At 36.5% G+C, this 17918-nt stretch overlaps 2 protein-coding genes and 1 long non-coding RNA gene across 7 annotated transcripts in view; 1 reads left to right on the top strand and 2 right to left on the bottom strand.

The window, feature by feature from the left end:
* Znf804b (zinc finger protein 804B) overlaps positions 1–17918 on the bottom strand; it is a 527672-nt gene that overhangs the window by 482929 nt on the left and 26825 nt on the right. The window lies entirely within an intron of this gene.
* Positions 5591–8917, bottom strand: LOC131906629 (uncharacterized). The gene is made up of 2 exons (XR_009378159.1): positions 8747–8917; positions 5591–5779 (listed from the first exon to the last, which is right to left on the bottom strand). It is a non-coding gene; the product is annotated as an uncharacterized LOC131906629 (long non-coding RNA).
* Tex47 (testis expressed 47) lies at positions 8930–12047 on the top strand. 5 transcript variants are annotated; one of them, XR_009378158.1, is made up of 3 exons: positions 8946–9062; positions 9623–10646; positions 11577–12047. XR_009378158.1 is itself a non-coding variant. In XM_059257302.1 (3 exons), exons 2-3 carry the CDS (start codon positions 9692–9694, stop codon positions 11613–11615), a joined length of 609 nt encoding a protein of 202 aa, XP_059113285.1. In that variant the 5' UTR covers positions 8946–9062; positions 9623–9691; the 3' UTR covers positions 11616–12047. The 5 variants fall into 5 exon arrangements, 4 of the variants coding, with proteins under 4 accessions (XP_059113284.1, XP_059113285.1, XP_059113283.1 ...); XM_059257302.1 differs by having other exon boundaries at positions 9623–10261; XM_059257300.1 differs by having other exon boundaries at positions 9623–10469.

Genomic DNA, 17918 nt, shown 5'->3' with positions numbered 1-17918 from the left:
TACATGGTAGATAATAGTATTAGAATTGCAAAGACGTTATTCCATGCATACTACCTTTTGGATATATAAAACATCCAGGTCCCTCAAAGATTTTATGTCATGGTAAAGTTGCCTGTGATTAGATCACCTGACACAATATCCAACAAGTATATTACTAAGTCATGTACTGTCTGCCACAGAAACAGAAAACAAATTAGATAATAAAGGAAACATGAATATACTTCAGAGTTTAGTATTATTTATGGTCTAGAAGATGGTGGTACAGCCTGTTATCTTAAGGTATTTCCAGGCATATAATGCATCATGGTTTTAGATTCCACCTTTCCCACAAATCACAGTAGCAATAGGGGGAAGAACTAGAATGCTTGTTTTCAGTACAAAGAAGCCTGGGATCTCTACTGCATAGTTACCTTATAATCTTCCTCCTCTACGATTTGCTATCCAAACATTTGCATACTTTGTTCTGACAAATGCTTGAGAGAAGCACCTACCCTCTGACCACGCACTCTGCTGTGCTTCACTTAACTGTTTGGACTCCTCTGAACCATTTACTTTTAAAAATATTTTATCTAAAATGTCCTAGAAAAACTGAAATTGACATATTAAGGCCATAGCAAACCTTAAATACCTTGCCCCTTTCTTTGAAACCTCCCTTCTGTATTGACCTTCAGAACGTGTCTTTATTGTCCATCTATTTCTGCTCTTTTGTTGGCTCTTTCCATGCTTCTTCAATGAACATGTTCCACAGATGCTCTTACCACCATTTGAATGTCGTGGCCACACAGCTTCCTACATGCTCAGTTCTTCCCTCAGTGCAAACAAAAATTAAGTGTCATCACCAGTCCTGAATCCTCACATTCCCATCTTCGTTTATATGTGGACTCACTTATGTCAACTCGAATATAATATAACTTGTCTTTCCACTACAATGGTTATTAATTTTCTTCCCTTTATTATCATTGTCTAGGGAAGGCACTACTAGACAAAATGTAAAAAAAAAAATTAACTTATGATTCAAATTGACAAATTACTTTCTAGAAAAGTTAAGTCAATCTATTATTCAATTAACTGAAGATAAGACTTTCGGTGCCAACGAAAAAGGGTTCTGAGTGCTACTAGAATTTCACACCTCGAATTTTTTGTTTTCAGAGACAACTTCCAAAAGTAGATATAATTACATATACTCAATTGCTTTTATTGAGAGACTAAAATCTAAGCTCTGAGTGTGGCATTTGAGTCTCTATGAACCCATTCTGACTTACCTTTCTTCTCTTTCACACTCTCCCCTTCCAGTCACTCTATAACCCAGGCCAACAACTTACCTCCCAGCTACACTTACATTCACCTAGAGAGGAGACCTTAGCACAAATCAAAACCATAATGTACAAGCAAAACACTTGTAAGGCAAAGAAAAAAAGCAGCCAGTCTAAGCATTAGGGAATAAAAACCCTCCAAAAATACCACTGAGTTCTTTCTTTTTGTGTCCGCCATCTGCTGCTGGCCATGGAGCCTACCTTTCAGGTGGTTTGTATACCCAGAGATTCTCCTTTGGAGAAAACTAATTTTTCCTTTGTGAACAGTTGACAATTGGAGATAGCTTCTTGATTAGGAGCAGGAGTCTATGTCCACTTCTTCTCTCAGCATTGGGACCCCATCTGACTTAAACATATCTAGGCCCTGTGCATGCTGCCACAGTCTCTATGAGTTCATATGTGTGTCAGTCCTGTTCTTTCTAAACTCTTTGTTTCCTTGGTGTCCTCCATCCCCTGGCTCTTATAATCTTTTTGCCTCCTCTTCTGCAAAGTTCTCTGATCCCTGAGGCAAGGAATTTGATGAAGATCTCCCAGTTAGGACTAAGTGATGAACTAGGTTTTACAAGCAGTTCTCCACCACATATTTAAAGACACATCAGGTTTACAAAACTGGTAGTTAGCCTCTTCTCTCTTAAAGTAAATTAGGTCTAAATACTGGAAGAACATTGGCCAAACACAAATGGATGGGCTGTGCTGATCAGCTTCCTGTTAGGGTAAGAAAATACACAAAGATACAATGTTCATTTATCTCACAGTCTAAAGGTATCAGCCTGTGCTCATCTACTGTTAGATGGTCTTTCTGTATGCTGTGAATGCGTTGCTACTATTGGTTAATAAAGAAGTTGTTTTGGCCTATGGTAAGGCCAAAAGAGCCAGGAGGGAAATTCAAGAGAGATACAGAGAGAAGAGGGCAGAATCAAGGCAAACACCAACCTGCCACCCAAGGAGCAACATGTCAACTGACCAGCAATGCCACAGCCATGTGACAAAACATAGATTAATAGAAAGAGGTAAATTTAAGATCAAAGAGCTAGCTAGCAAGAAGCCTGAGCCATAGACCAAGCAGTTTATAATTAATATAAGCTTCTGAGTGATTATAACAATGGCAGCTGTGGGACCGGGCAGGACCAGAAAACTTCTGGCTACAGTCGTCTGGCTCAGTTGCCTTGATTTCTGTGGCAGAGCAGCCCTCGGCTGAGATCTGGAATATGTGGTGGAAGAGTAAGACACTCACTTCAGGGCAGCCAGCAAACAATGAACAAAGTCAGAGGAAGACCAGAGGTCTATGATCGCTTTCAACAACCAATGATCTCCAGCCTTGAAATATTTCACCATTCACAAAATACCAGAGACCATAGAGCAAATGAAGACCAAGAGGATGTTCTAGGTCTGAACTATGACATGGGCTTCACTTTAAAGTTAAGTCACACATTTTAGTGCTATTGACTTGGATCCAGACACTTACCCAGCCTGGAGATCCTATGACCTGTAGATTGTTGTAGCTGCCATAACACACTATTGCCTTTTTTTTTTTAAAGAAGTGTCACATTTCATAACTCTCAACATGTGCTCACACTTCAAGTTTAGTGTCTTCCCCTGCCTTCTCTGATTTCATCACCCTTACCCATGCCACATGTATCATTGACACCTATCTAAATGTTTATTCTTGAGGCAGGTTCCAGGACTCTTTTCTCTCAATGTTCATTGTTTATATCTTTTACCATGATACTTCACTCCTATATTAACTAGTCATGGGGACTTCAGACCCAATAACTAAATAAAAATTTTCATGTGAGAATATATGGACAGATTTTTCAAGAATATGTCCAATGTTCAGACCCATTTTAAACAGACAGTAGACATACATTAAATATTTGAATTTAAGAAGTGTCCCTGTGCTTTCTTTGACAAATAACTTCCAAAGACTATTTCATACTATTTTGGAGGAAAGAAACAAGAAAGAAAGTAAGAAAGAAAGAAAGAAAGAAAGAAAGGAAGGAAGGAAGGAAGGAAGAAAGAAAGAAAAGAAAAGAAATGGAAAGGAAAGAAGGATGGGAAGGGATAGTATAACATGCTAAAGAAAGCAGTATAACATTATTTCTTGGTAAAGTTTTAACTCTAGTGATTTGGTAACAAATTTTTTTCTGTTGTGTTCCATGAAACCGTCTACTTAGTCTGACAAGAGTGTAGCTAGAGTTTTTTTTTCTCTCTGGGTCCTGCCAAGCCTGGGCAGTCCTGTAGACAACTTATAAAATAAACATACAGGTGCTTATATTATTTAAACTGTTGGCCTAATGGCTCAGGCCTACCATTATCTAGCTCTTACTCTTATACTCAGCCCATTTCTGTTAATCTATATGTCGCCACGTGTTCCGTGGCTTTACCTGCTGCCTTTACATGATGCTCCCTGGATGGCAGGCTGGCGTGTCCCTCTTCTCTGCCTTCCTGTTCTCTCAATTCTCCTCTCTGATAGTCCAGCCTATACTTCCTTCCTGGCTACTGGCTAATCAGTGTTTTATTTATCAGTCAATCATCCACAGCACAAGAGTATGACCTTTTAGTGGAAGGCTTTACCCAAGTGTTTGCTAAAAGTTACATAGACCATTTCTTCTGTTAGACTGGTGGTTCAGTTGTGTTGAAACATAGTGAAGTTAAAGAAAATAGTCCCATTTCCTCTAATCTGAAGCACAGATGAAAGGTTAAAATAGAGCTGCTGTTCTCTATGGAATCAAGTCTAGTTATTCACAACCATACATTCTAAAAGCTTAAATTCAAGAGACATCCTCAAATGCACCCCATACCTCTGTGGTGGTTTAAATGAGAATGGCCCCCATAGACTGGTATATTTGAAGAGATGGTTCCCAGTTGGTGAACTGTTTAGGAAGGATTAAGAGGTGTGGTCTTCTTGGAGGACTGTATCACTGGGGATGGGCTTTAAGGTTTAAAAAGCCCACTCCAGGCACAGTCTCTCTATCTCTCTGCTTCCTACTTCTGGATAAAGTGTAAGCTCTGAGCTACTGGTCCAGCACCATACATGTCTGCTTGCTGTCATGCTTTCCTGCCATAATGGTCATGGATTTACCCTCTGAAACTGTTAGCAAGCATCCAATTAAATGTTTTTCTTCCATAAGTTGCCTTGGTTACACTATTTTGTTGTCACAGCAAAAGAACAGTGACTAAGACAGACCTGTTCCCCTTAAGATGATGCTAATGTAAGAACTGTCACTAGGAAAACCCATCTATCCTTTCTATTTCAATATTCCTAAAGTAGGGAACATTGTCCTCTCTATATATACCTGACCTTTCTAAGAACATCTGAGACTCATGAACATTTCATAACCCCTACTGGACTCTACTTCCCTGAAATTAGGAAGAGTTTATGTGTTTACATCTTGTACAGTGCTCAAACTGTCAATAAATCTGGGATAAATGACCAGCCAATAAGAGTAGGATAATTTTGTTGATTCACAGTTATTATGTAGATATTTCCCTTACATTTATTTTATTCAGGTGCTATAGGATCTCTGTCTTCTTAAGTAGCCATCCAGCAAGCAATAACAAATCAGATAATGCACTGTATTGAGCCAAGTTGGCAATTTGTTAAGGACTCTGGTATGTTAGTTAAAAGATGTACCAAACCTGATAGTAGAGAATTCCAGGAGACTACCATGCCTTTGCAATAGGATTTGCTATAATGGGATGTACTGACTTCTGTGTGGAACTGATCCATGTCCATATAAACAGCATTACTGAGGTAGGTGGGGTTTTAATGCAAGCATGACAAGGAAGCTGACGAGAGTAGACTTAAATAATGTGTAAATTATTTAACTATCCTCTATTTTAACATCGTCCTCTATAAATTGTGAAAAGAATGTCCACTTACCTAAGGTAGGCCTATAATATAATAAACATGCTAAGAGGGCTTATTATGAATATTAAATGAGTGTGTGAAAAGGTACCTACTGCAGGCCATAAATGATGTTTAATCTTCTCTGTCTCTGGCCTATGTGTCCTACACAAGCAAAGGACATTGGGAGTTTATTAAAAAACACAACTCTGGACAATTAATCCATAAGAAATCACAAGATGCACTTTTTGACATGTGTATGAGCAGGTTATGAGAACTAAGCTGGTATGAAATTATAGGGTGCATACATAGAATAATTGAAAAGGATTAACACTACAAGTTCCTATTTACTAATAAATGCTTAAAAGTTGAACTTGGGCAGCCACTCTATCACTCTGGATAAAATAAAGCAAATGCCTCTTGAGCCAGGTTGATACCGAGAAGAATTTTGTTGGAGTCACCATCTGAGATGGACAACAAGGATTGTGGTGCTTGGGAGCTCAGATAATGAGTGTCTACTAAGAAATTTGCAACTGTAGTTATACATTCCAGTCAATCGGAAACTGGTCAAACTGCATGTTGTTTCTTTCCTCTCTTTACTGATGCCATTTTAGTATGACTGAAAAAAAAGCAAGAAAGCAGGATATGTACGACTTAAACTTTTTAGATAGTCATGTGGCAATAGTACCAAAATTCAGGTGAACAACCTAACTAACATTTGAGAAATGGAGAAAAAATACATTAGGGAAATAGAATCAAACCATATAACCATCTAGGGTAGTAAAGCTATTGTTTTAGATGCATTAAATTAAACCACACAAAATTGTCACAGTCAGATAATTTTTAAATTAAAGAAATGATAATTTGTGTTTTTAAATCTAACACCAATTAGGTTTTATTCAGAGATTAGTATGTTTTGAAACATGATGGGTTTAATTGAAATATTACATCATTTATCTTTAAATGGTGGAAAACCATTTTTATTAGGTTTATATTAGAAATAAAAAGATATGTGAAAGAGAAGGGTGATAGAATCCATGCCTTAAGAGGGAGGAGACCACCACTGAACTCCTTCTTATAGGAGTATGAATGAGAAAGGCACATAGAGTCTCACAGAGAGGTTGCATTCTCCAGAGATGCAGGGGAGCTATCAGGTGTGATGCTAATAGAGACAGAAATCTTAAGGATGTAATTCAGCCAAAGTGATACGGGGTAACCAGGCTTTATGGGAGGGAAGCAGAGACAGGAGAGGGGATAAGAACTAAAATATACTTTTCATTATTTACTACAAGATTTATGGAGCCCAAAAAGATAGTGGCAATGTGGAAAGTGAGATAAAATCTCATTCAAAGCCCACATGCAGATTATCTTCTCTTCTTATTTGTTCTTTCTGAGGATGTATTATAATCAGAAAAAGATATGTGAATGACAGCACAAATGTAAAGTAGGACAATAATCCCATAGTTAACCTTATTGTGAAGGCTGGCCCTTGGCTAAGTTTGGAAAGAAACTGTGATCTAAACAAAGAATGCCTGATGAAAAAGAATCACACCTGCATATAAAAGGTTTGTTTGACTTTGTGGATTCAGAAAGGGGTCCTTGGTAGTTCCTGATGACTATGAGCAGTAGTAGTATTAGGTAGCAGACTTTCTGCTATATGTCCCTATGTTCACTCTGGTCTAATTCACCATTGGAGGTTGGTAATACCATAGATGATTCTGTGCCCATTCAATGTAGATCTTTCTTTTCTAGTATTTAAGTACAGCAAAGACTTTGTAAAATCATTATAAAATACAAACATAACTGTGAATTATTATACAGGCTCTTATTTTATACTCTGAGATTAATGTTTGTGGTGGAGAAATCTAGAGGAGTATGAAGGAGACAGTGAAATTTCAAATGCATTTTGAAATAAGGATTTTGTTTGTTTGTTTGTTTGTTTCAAGACAGGGTTTATCTATGTCACCCTGGCTGCCCTAGAACTTGATTTGTAGTCTAGTTTGGCCTTGAACTCAGAGACCCATTCACCTGCCCCTGCCTTCCATATGCTGGGATTAAAGATGTGAGCTACCACCTCTAGAAAAAATATAAATTTTTAAAAGAAGGTAAGGAATATAATTTAGGACTAACTTTTAAGACATATAAAAAGACAAGACAAATGGGTTTGATCTAGAATCTAAGAGACAAAAATTAGACCAGATATTAGTAAGGAATTTCTTTTCATTGTTTAGAGTTACTTTATTTTTTAAGATTCTAATATAATTACAACATTTCACCCTTACCTTTCCTCCCTCCAAACCCACCCATATACATTCCCTGCTCATCTTCAAATTCACTAATTTTTTTTACTAATTATTATTCCATATATATAATAGATATGTATGTATATGTATTCCTAAATATAACCTGTTAGATTTGTATAATGTTACTTCTATGTATGTTTTCAGGGGGCTGACCATTTAGCACTAGACAATTTTGCAAAGGAAAAGAACTAAATAAAAAATATTTATAATCTTGGTACCTAAATTTTGAAAGAGTAGATTTAAGTTAACGTCTGTGGGAAGAAGAGTTGTACATCAATGACTGGAAAGAATGGTAAAGAGTCTTGTGTGAAGAGGAGATACTTGAATGGGCTCAGTTTCTTCTTTGTCAGTGTCAACTAGCTGCATCCACCTTGAAGCTTTTGAGAGAGAAGATTCCCAATCCGTAGATGAGCTCAGAGGGATCAAGGTACTGCATCAATTATGCAGTCAGGAGGCAGGAGGAGCATCGAGGACCTTTTGGATGTCCTCATAAAAGTGAATACAGAGGCCAATGAGCTACTTCAAGGAAGCAGAGTGTAAGGTCTTTATGATAACAGCATATGATAATGATATCATTATGGTAATAAATTATCTTTATGATAATCAGCATTGTCCAGAGCTTGATGTCAAAAGAATTCCACTAAGTTACAGATACTGATTTGGAAAAAAAAATTAGGGACATCCAGTTTCAAGAAACCAGGGTAGAAAAGTGGGCTGTTGGAGACTGTGGTCAAAACTGTGCTGTTTCACTAAGCAATAAGGAGAATAGAGAGGGTAACAGCCCCTAGACAAGGCATTGACTAAGTGAATCACTTGGGGAAGATTCGGTGTGTGATGAGGTGAATCATAGTGAGTGAGAAATTATGGTCGATTGTTATGTATCACACAATTAAAGATTTATTAAATCACCTCTCAGCCTTCACTTTCTGGAATAATTAATCACTACAAATTATTAAAATCAGATCATTAGTTTGAATAATGAAAATCTCAGGAGAAAAAAGTTCTCTAAGGTTCATTTTTTTAATTAAATAGAAGTGTTTTCTAGCCTTGTCACATTAAAATTATTGTTTAGAGCTCATGTGAGTATAATATTAAAAGGTGATTTTATTTTCAATTCTAAAAATTAACTTAAATTCACATTAAGTATCCCAAATGGTATTGTAAAACATTTTTACAACAGATTCATTATTAGAGAAATTCAAATATGTGTTCCTACAATCTTTAACTAGTGTGTAAGTAAAGTATAGGTACTAGCTCTACCACCATAGCTGAGACATACTCACATCTGCCACCTGTCTGACAGGCAAGGGTGTGTGTCAAAACAAATAAAACCTAAAGGAACAAAAGGCATTCTGAAAAAGAAGCCCTCATTTCCTCCACAACCCACAGTGCTGTTGAGGTGTTTGTTGGGATACTCTCATTAAGGTGGACCTAGGACTGGTGTGCACTCTGACTCTATGATGCCAAAGACATTCTAACTCCTTTCATGACCTATGGGTTTAGAACCCCAGCTAGGACAGTTGAGGGATTGGGGCACTGGCAGTTGGAAGCATGACAGAGGTCAAGTCCAGGGAACTCAAAGACAGGTACATGTACACGGTATGTGAAGGAAGTTAAGGTAGTCTGGGAGTGGGGCGGGGACACGGATTCAGTCAAAGCAAAAGTCTGCTTTTATTTAAACCTTAACTAAACAGCAAAAAGGAAGAGATTTACTGATAAAAGGATTAACCAAACACTTGACTTTTTCTCTCAAAAGTTTACTGGTATCTTTAAAGCAAGATTATTGACTTTTAGTATTGATAGTAAATGTTAAATAAACTAATAATAGCCAGAGTACACCTGATTTATTTTTACTTTACAGGCCAGTTAAATTTATTTTAAATGTTAGATAAATTACTTGCCATAGAAACACCATTAAAAATGCCTCAAGTATAATCTGTAATCACCGTTACAGAGATAGGGCTTTTGTTAAAGCATGACAGTTGTTGTGTGGTAAACTCAGAAATGATCACTGTACTTCAGTCTTGTTTTCAGATTCACTTCCATTTCAAAAACAGTGTTTGTAGCACTGAGTAAGAATATTGCTGTTCATTAACACCTGACAAACGGTTAACTCCTGGTTTTGTTTGTCTGTATTGTTGTTGTTGCTATTTTTTCAGAAATAATAAAAACAAGAGTTCATCACCAGGGAGACTTGTAATCATCTAGAAGAAGAAATAAGATTCATCATGTCTTTAAATGTCCATAATCGGAGGACCAGTAAAAAGCATTTTCAGGTGGATCCTCTTTTGATGCCCAAAGTTCCTCGAACCAATTACTTGCACCTTCAGGAAGAGAAACACAGGCTACAGCTAAAGAAATTCCTCCTTCACAGGATGTTTCTTGTGGGCTACATACAAGCCAACTTAGAGAAGAAGGAGATTACTGAATATTATGAGAAACTGTTCCAGTCAATTCTGAAGAATCACTTAGGAGAAGCAGTTACAGGATTATTGCTCGTATACTCAAAAACTTTTCTGCACATCCTTGAGACCTCCAACGGCACACTTTTCCGAATTCTTCTAGATTATGTTGCCCATGAGAAGGAAGACAAAGAATATATGATCCAAAATGTGAAAATTATAGTTGCTTCTCATAACATCCCCACGAGGCTGTTCATGCAGTGGCATGTTTCTGTCATCAAAGTCCCCGTTTTATATCTAGAGGATGTAACACAATCACAGTCTCTAGCAGAGGTCACCACAGATTTTCTTTCCATGACTCACAAATTGGCACTCCACCTTTTCAAGACCGTGAAAGTGGGTACAAAAGGACCAGGTGACAACTTGCACCAAGTTGCCCCTGACCTCCTCCTCCCAGAACAAACTATTGAGTACTTATGCAAAGCTGAAGAATTCATGGATCCAGCAACATTCTTAAACATGTATAACAGACCCATACATATTACCCTGGATTCTGAGATTGTGTGGCCAGCTCCTTCCCGTTTTTAGGATGAGGAGAGATAGTGTGTGTATATCTCATCAAGATTTTGTACAACTTTAAAAACAAAGAAATATTTAAAGTTTCTCTTTCAAAAAAAAGAAGCATAACATTTAAATAAGCACACAGAATGTTAAAACATCTAAAGCTAAACATCAGAATACATTTGCTTATTCTGATCCAAAGTTGAATAATTTTTTTCAGGTAATTGGGTTTAATAAATTTGAGTTTCATCATTTTCATGGGATAATTTTTTTTCTTTTAAGAAAAGTACAGTTGAAAGGGATTTAACACCATTTAGGCATTTAGGTTCTTATGCATTCTCTCAACAATTAACAAAAAGGTCTTTATCATGTGGTAGAAGAAAGATGTTCTTCTTAAGAAACTTGTAACTTAAAGTTACGAGCAACCATAATATATATAAGTAATATAATGTAATATATAAGATATGATATAATGCAAATAGAATAGTAAGAAGAGGTAGAACGAACTTGGAGAACATAAGTGAATAAATCATTAATGCACAATCCCCGCATCAGAGAAAATAAAACATAGCCTCTGAAAATAATCCTAAAGTACCCATATCCTGGCCTATATAATCGGTAATACTGAAGCTATTATAAATCTGAAAGACACAAGAATTTTTGAAACAACTAGAAAACACTATCAAATTTCAATATAATTCTTATGCAACATTGATTAATTGAGCACTCCTCTGTATGACAGACATTTTTCAGTTTCCAGAGATGCAGCAATGTTCACACAAGGCATTGTTCTTGCCCACTTAAAAAACTTATTGATTATATGTAAGCAATATTATAGGATGTGAATAATCCATGTTGTTGTGTCAGATGGCATCTTATTGACAGGGTGAATATATTTGAAAAAAAAATATTTTCTAAAGTTAGATAGTGACCATAAGTTCAGTGTATGGTTAAAAAATAAACATCAAATTTATTTTAAACATTTAAATTAGACATAAAATTGTGACACATAATATTATACAAAAATGTCTAATACATGCATCCAATCTAACATGCTCCTCTTACAGTGTGAACTTCAGATTCCTCCTATTTTATATGACAGGTGTTATGTTTAAAATCAGACAGCCTTTGTACCTTCCTTAACCAACAGATTACGACAGGAACAATGCTGTGCAACCTCCAAGGCTAAGTCAAGATTCCAAGAGCCTTGCTTTGCTCACTTGAACCCGAGCTCTTAGAATCCAGACACTATGCTATGAATACTTAAAGCAGCTTCTAGATGACATCTTCAGCAAGGGCCCAGATGACCGCCACAATCAAGTACCAGATGCTGAGTAAGACTTGATGGTTCCTGATTATCTGCTTCCAGAATCGCAAGAAAGACCAGTTGACACTGTATGGAATAGAGACGGACTCTTCCTAGGAATCCTGCCCAAATTACAGATCTGAGATGATTGTGCAGTTGTCTGGAACTGTAACATATATGTATGTAAACAATTTTCACCAGTTACCATTCATTCATTTATGTACATTACTAAATGTCTACAAGTAAACACTTACTAGGCATCCAATCATTATTGTTGGATAGATACCCCAACAGTGATAAAATGTGTCTCCACCATATTGCCTACCCTATGTCATTTATTAGTCTCTATCATTTCCTTATATAAGAAATACTAATAGAAAACTAATTCATTAGACTAATGAAAATCATTAGTAATCTTAATTTCTAGAGAAAGTTATAGACATATCTAAATGATAATACTGCTCATTTAATATACTGTAAATTTTAAGATTCATGAAATCAGAATATATTGTATGCAATAAATCTGTTTTAAATAAAAGAAAAAACACAAATACATAACTCAATTATGCATTCATTATAGTAAGTAGACTATAATGAATTTATTCAAATGAAATTCACTCGTTATAGTAGTCACTCTAAGAGAATTTATTATCATCATCCCAACAACAACGTCATTACTAAAACATTTTGTAACTCATATTAGATAAGAAAGTTTAAAACCAAGGTAATGTAAATATTTTAGGTATATCTAATTTTTGATCATCAAAAAAAATATACTCAATTGGTCCCATTCAGAAAGCCCTTTACCCACCTATAACTTCAAGTGTGTTTCATAATATCTCCTCTATAAGACTCAGGGTATCAGGTCTTATGTTTAGATCCTTAATCCATTTGGAGCTCAGTTTTAGGCATGGTGAGAGATAAGCATTGGTTTTATTCTTCTATTATGTGACTATCCAGCTTGACAAGCAATATTTGTTGAAGATTCTTCCCTTTATCTAATGTGTATTTTAGAACTAATTGTCAAAAATCAAGTGAATGTAGGACTGTGGGCTTATATCTGGGTTCTGAATTCTATTCCATTTATCAGTATCTTTGTTTATGTCCATTGCTTTATAGTATAATTGAAATCAAGGGTGGTGGTACCTCTGGCAATGTTGAATTGTTAGGAATTTCTTTGAATATCTTGGGTCTTTTCTGTTTTCATATTAAATTTGAGATTTTTTTCATTTCTATGAGAAATTACATCGGAAGTTAAGTGGATATTGCATTGGATATATTCATTGCTTTAGGTAGGATGGCCGTTTCACAGTATTAATCCTATCAATCCGTGAATATTAGGAGATCCTTCTACCTTCTGATACCATCTTCAAGTTCTTCTGTGCCTAAAATTTTCGTTGTATGAATCTTTTACTTGCCAGGTTTTTTTAATGCAATTGTGAATGATACTGTTTCACTGACTTCATTAGTTAATGACTTTTATGTGATAATTTTATAAACTGCTACTTACTAAATGTGGTTATCAGGTCTAGGAGTTTTCTGTTAGAGTCTTTACAGACTTTAATGTATAGAATCATATGTATAAACAAGGAAACTTTGATTTCCTCTTTTCTTAGTTATCTTCCCTTTATCTCCTCTTGTTTTAGTACTCTGATATTGCAAGAACTTCATTACAGAGAAAAGGAGAGAGTGGACATCTTTATCATGTTCCTGATTCTAGAACAAATGATTTTCTCCATTTAGTGTCATGTTCGCTGTGGGTTTGTTGTATTACACTTATTGTGTTGAGATAATATTCAGATTAGGGTATTTAAGTATCATTCCCTAATTAACAAAGCCAAGGATATGTGGAAGAGTTGCAGATTCTTTTTTTTTTGTTTGTTTGTTTGTTTTTTTTTGTTTTTGTTTTTCGAGACAGGGTTTCTCTGTGTAGCTTTGCACCTTTCCTGGAACTTGCTTTATAGACCAGGCTGGCCTCGAACTCACAGAGATCCGCCTGGCTCTGCCTCCCGAGTGCTGGGATTAAAGGCGTGCGCCACCACTGCCTGGCTGAGTTGCAGATTCTTAGGAAGCTTTAAGAAAACTGAATGAAGGTCCTGGTAAGTATAGGTCTGTCTTTCTTTTTGTCTGCCTGTCTGTCTCTCTGTTTTGCGTGGTTGCTCGTTTTCTCCCTCTTTTTGAAAATAGATGTTTTTCTCATACAATATATCCTGACTACAGTTTCTCCTCCCTTTAACCCCAAGTTCCATCCTACTTCCCATTTTATCCTGATCGACTCCCTTTCTGCCTCGCATTTAAAAAGAACGGGATTCTAAGTGATAAAAGCAAAACATAACAAAAGAAAATAAAATAAACCAAAAGCATCACATTGAAGTTGGACAAGACAAACCAACAGAAGGAAAAGAACCCCAAGAGAAGGCACAAGAATCAAAGACCCATTTGTTCAGACACTCAGGAGTCCCATAAAAATACTGAACTGAAGCTGTAATATATGCACAGAGGACCTAGTGCAGTCCTGTGCTGGCCCTGGACTTGCTGCCTCACTCTTTGTGAGTTCATATGAGCATTGCTCAGTTGATTTAGATAGAGGGCCTTGTTCTCCTGGTGTCCTCCATCCCCTCTGGCTCTTGCACCCTTTCTGCCTCCTCTTCCACGGGGTTCCCTGAACTCTGAGGGGAGGGATTTGATGAAGACCTCCCATTTAGAACTGTGTGTTACAAAGTAAAGTCTGGCTGTGGATCTCTGTATTTGTCCCCATCTGCTTCAAGAGGAAGCTTCTCTAATGATGAATGAATAAGGCACTGGTTTGTGAATATAGCAGAGTATCATTAAGAGTCATTTTATCACTACCTTTTTTAAAGAGCAGTAGTATTTGTTTTTACCATAGGTAAATTATCTGGTTCTTGATCACCCAAGAAGTGTCAGGTATGGATGGGTTCTATCTTATAGAGAGCTCCATAAGTCAAATCAAAAATAAGTTGTCTACTCCCATTGCCTTAGCATATTTTGCAGGTGGAACAGCATTATTATAGCATAGATTTTGTAGTTGGGTTGGTGTTTATGTTTCTCTTTTGATAGCCTGCAGAATACCTTCCTGTATCTAAGACACTAGAATACATGGGTGAAGATTCTGTGTAAGTACCAGTTTGACCTCTTCATGTTCAGTGAGTTGTGTGGGTGTTGTCTTCAGCAGTAGGTCCTTGCTGTCAGTTTATGATGAGCAATCTATAGTATTGGCAACATCCTGGGTTGTTTGGGGATTTCCATGGGACCACTTTGGCCAACAATTCAAATTGATGTTCAGGTACTAGAAGCTTCATTTGATGATAAGAGATGATCAGTTGGGATTGTGTCCACATAATTATTTGGAAACTTCATTAGGGTCACCTTTTTATATTTCAGCAAGTTTCCACTGCACTAGGTTTCCATGCCTACCCTGGAATTATTTATCCCTGTGACTTCTTGCATGTTTTTATACTGCTCTTCAAACTGAAGTATTTATTCTAGTATCTTCTGTAGAGCTGAATTAGGAGTCATAAATTCCCTTAACCTGTTTTTATCACTCAAAGATTTTATTTCTCCTTCAGTTTTAGCAGATAGTCTATGGAGTGCACTATTCTGGGTTGACAATAATTGTCTCAGTTCTCTGTGTTACTTTGTTTCTGAACTGGGACTTGAACATCTGAAGGCCTTTGTCAGTAATACCTTTCTTATTTTTGCTTAAATTAACTTTCTTTTTATGGTGCAGGTGTGAACAATGCTCAGCAGAGTATTAAGCTGCAAGAGGGTTGAGATATTGTTTTCTTTTGTTGGATTTGTATTGAATGCTAAAGATTCTACTGCATGACTGAACAGACATTATTTAAGAGTCAGCATGCACTTTACTGACCTTCTCCTCTGCTGTCTTCTGGTGTGGCTTGCCAAGTCCAGTTGCTGTACTTTGAGTAGGCTTTGGTCGACTAGCAGCGGTAGGTAGATTTTGTTAAACTACATATATACTTAGGCCTTGTATATCAATTCATGGAAGGCAGAGCCTATCTGAGAAAGCTGAAAAGTGAGATTTGGGGGTAACAGAAACCTTATAGGGTGGACGGGAGTTGGCTTATTTGGTGTGAGGGGTAGATGGCAGATTCCAGAGGATCCAGGCATTCTGACCACACTGGGTAATGTGATCCCACATCATAACTCCAATCTCCTTTTCCTTTCCTCATTCCCCACCCGCAACCCCGCCACCTATATCATTTATCGGTAAAAGTTAAGGGAAGGATGGGAGGCTTTACCTTCTTTGAGGAGTGGATGGAGGTGAGTCTACATTTTAGGACTGATCATAAGTATTATACTAATAATGGTGTGAAGTTCTCAAGAAATGTTATAACTCTGAAATTCAAAATCCTTGAGAAGTCTCTTTTCACTTCCAGAAGACAATGCAATACTCTATCAGTGTGCAACAATTTTTATACACGTAAAGCAAGTAGTTCATATCTCTGATCTGTTTATAAAATATTGGTCCAATATAAGAACAATATTTCAAGATCATTAAACATAAAGCTTTTGTTTATTATGGAGGAAGAAACTCCTAAATGTTAAAAAGTATTTGCATTTTTTTCTGAAATTGACTTTTCTGAAATCCCTTTCTAAATAACTTATCGGCCTTCTTCTACCTCCGCTTTATCATTCACACTTGCATTTTAGCAAGCAAAGACAATGTATTACTACTTTACATTGAAGTTTCTCTACTAATAATACATGATATCTTGTAGTATTTTAATTGACCCCTACACATTTGATCTTATCCAGAGAATATCATTTCTTGACCACCTACTCTATGCAGCAAAATTTTTTTATAAAAAAACATTGAAGTCACATGAGTGACCACTATTTTCTATCATCTCTATTACTACCTCATTATTTGTCCTTAGACAGACGATTTATTCCTTTTGGGGGCCTCTGGTCACTGACATTGTAAAATTCATGAATGTCATAAAGAAGGCCACAAAGCCCAAGAGGTATCAGTTATACTGTGTTTGAAAGTTAATACTATGCATGTTTAAAACATTAAGAAGTCAGAGGCTAGAATTAAAATGCTTCCAATAAAATTCTTAACCCAAAGTCCGAAATAATGGCTTAACCCACCTATGGACAGTGTCTGTCAGAAAATTAAATTTTTTCTGAGTGTGTAGGAGTCAATTAAAATATTACAAGATATCATGTATTATTAGTATAGAAACTTCAATGTAAAGTAGTAATACATTGTCTTTGCTTGCTAAAATGCAAGTGTGAATGATAAAGGATAGGTAGAAAACATACATTCTGGGCTAAGGCTGGGGCTCAGTGCATAGATAAAGCTCTGAGTTCAATCTCCAGCATCAGAAAAAAAATGAAAAGCATTTGTTGTGTTGCAAAATAATATAGGAAACTACAATGTCTAATATGTGTATATATATATATATATATATATATATATATATATATATGATACTACTACACCTACACATGGCTTGGTAGTACCATGGAATCAAAAGTGTATAACATGTATCTTCATCATATTGACTGTCACCCCAACATGCACACACACACACACACACACACACACACACACACACACACCAGTGCTCAACTACTATCACATTTCCCACCCACTTCATGTCCTTTGATATTTATTTATGGATTTATTTATTTAGTCACTGACTCTGTGTTGTCCATAGGTGCACGGGTGCTGGGTCGATCATTGGGGTATGGATAAAATACCATTGACCAACCCCCCAACGAAAACTGACTTCTCCTGCCCAGAATCCATCAATTGCCAATAGTTCTCCAGCTACAGATGAGGCCTTGGGAAACCCTCCTCCCTCCATGCTAGAATCTTAATTGGCTTTGTCTTATTTAGGTAACCACAACCACTGCAGGTTTACATGCACAAGGATCATGTCATGTCCAAAGGGCAGCATTTTTCACAGCCTTCTTATATTCTCTGGCTCTTACGTTTTTTTCATTCCCATTTCTACAATGTCTTCTGTCCCTTAGGGAGTAGTGATGTAGATGTATAACCTACATCTGAGTATGCATAGTTACTTATTCTCAGATTTTGAATTGTTACGAGTATTAAGCAACACCCACTATTCGCTAAAAATCATCTCTGACCAAGGGTGAGGGAAACACAAATCTACAAACAGAAGCACAAATATT

This window comes from Peromyscus eremicus, chromosome 3, assembly GCF_949786415.1.
Source record: "Peromyscus eremicus chromosome 3, PerEre_H2_v1, whole genome shotgun sequence".
Lineage (NCBI taxonomy): Eukaryota > Metazoa > Chordata > Mammalia > Rodentia > Cricetidae > Peromyscus > Peromyscus eremicus.
Note: the sequence above shows the minus strand (reverse complement) of the source record. Positions and strands in the feature narration are given on the sequence as shown.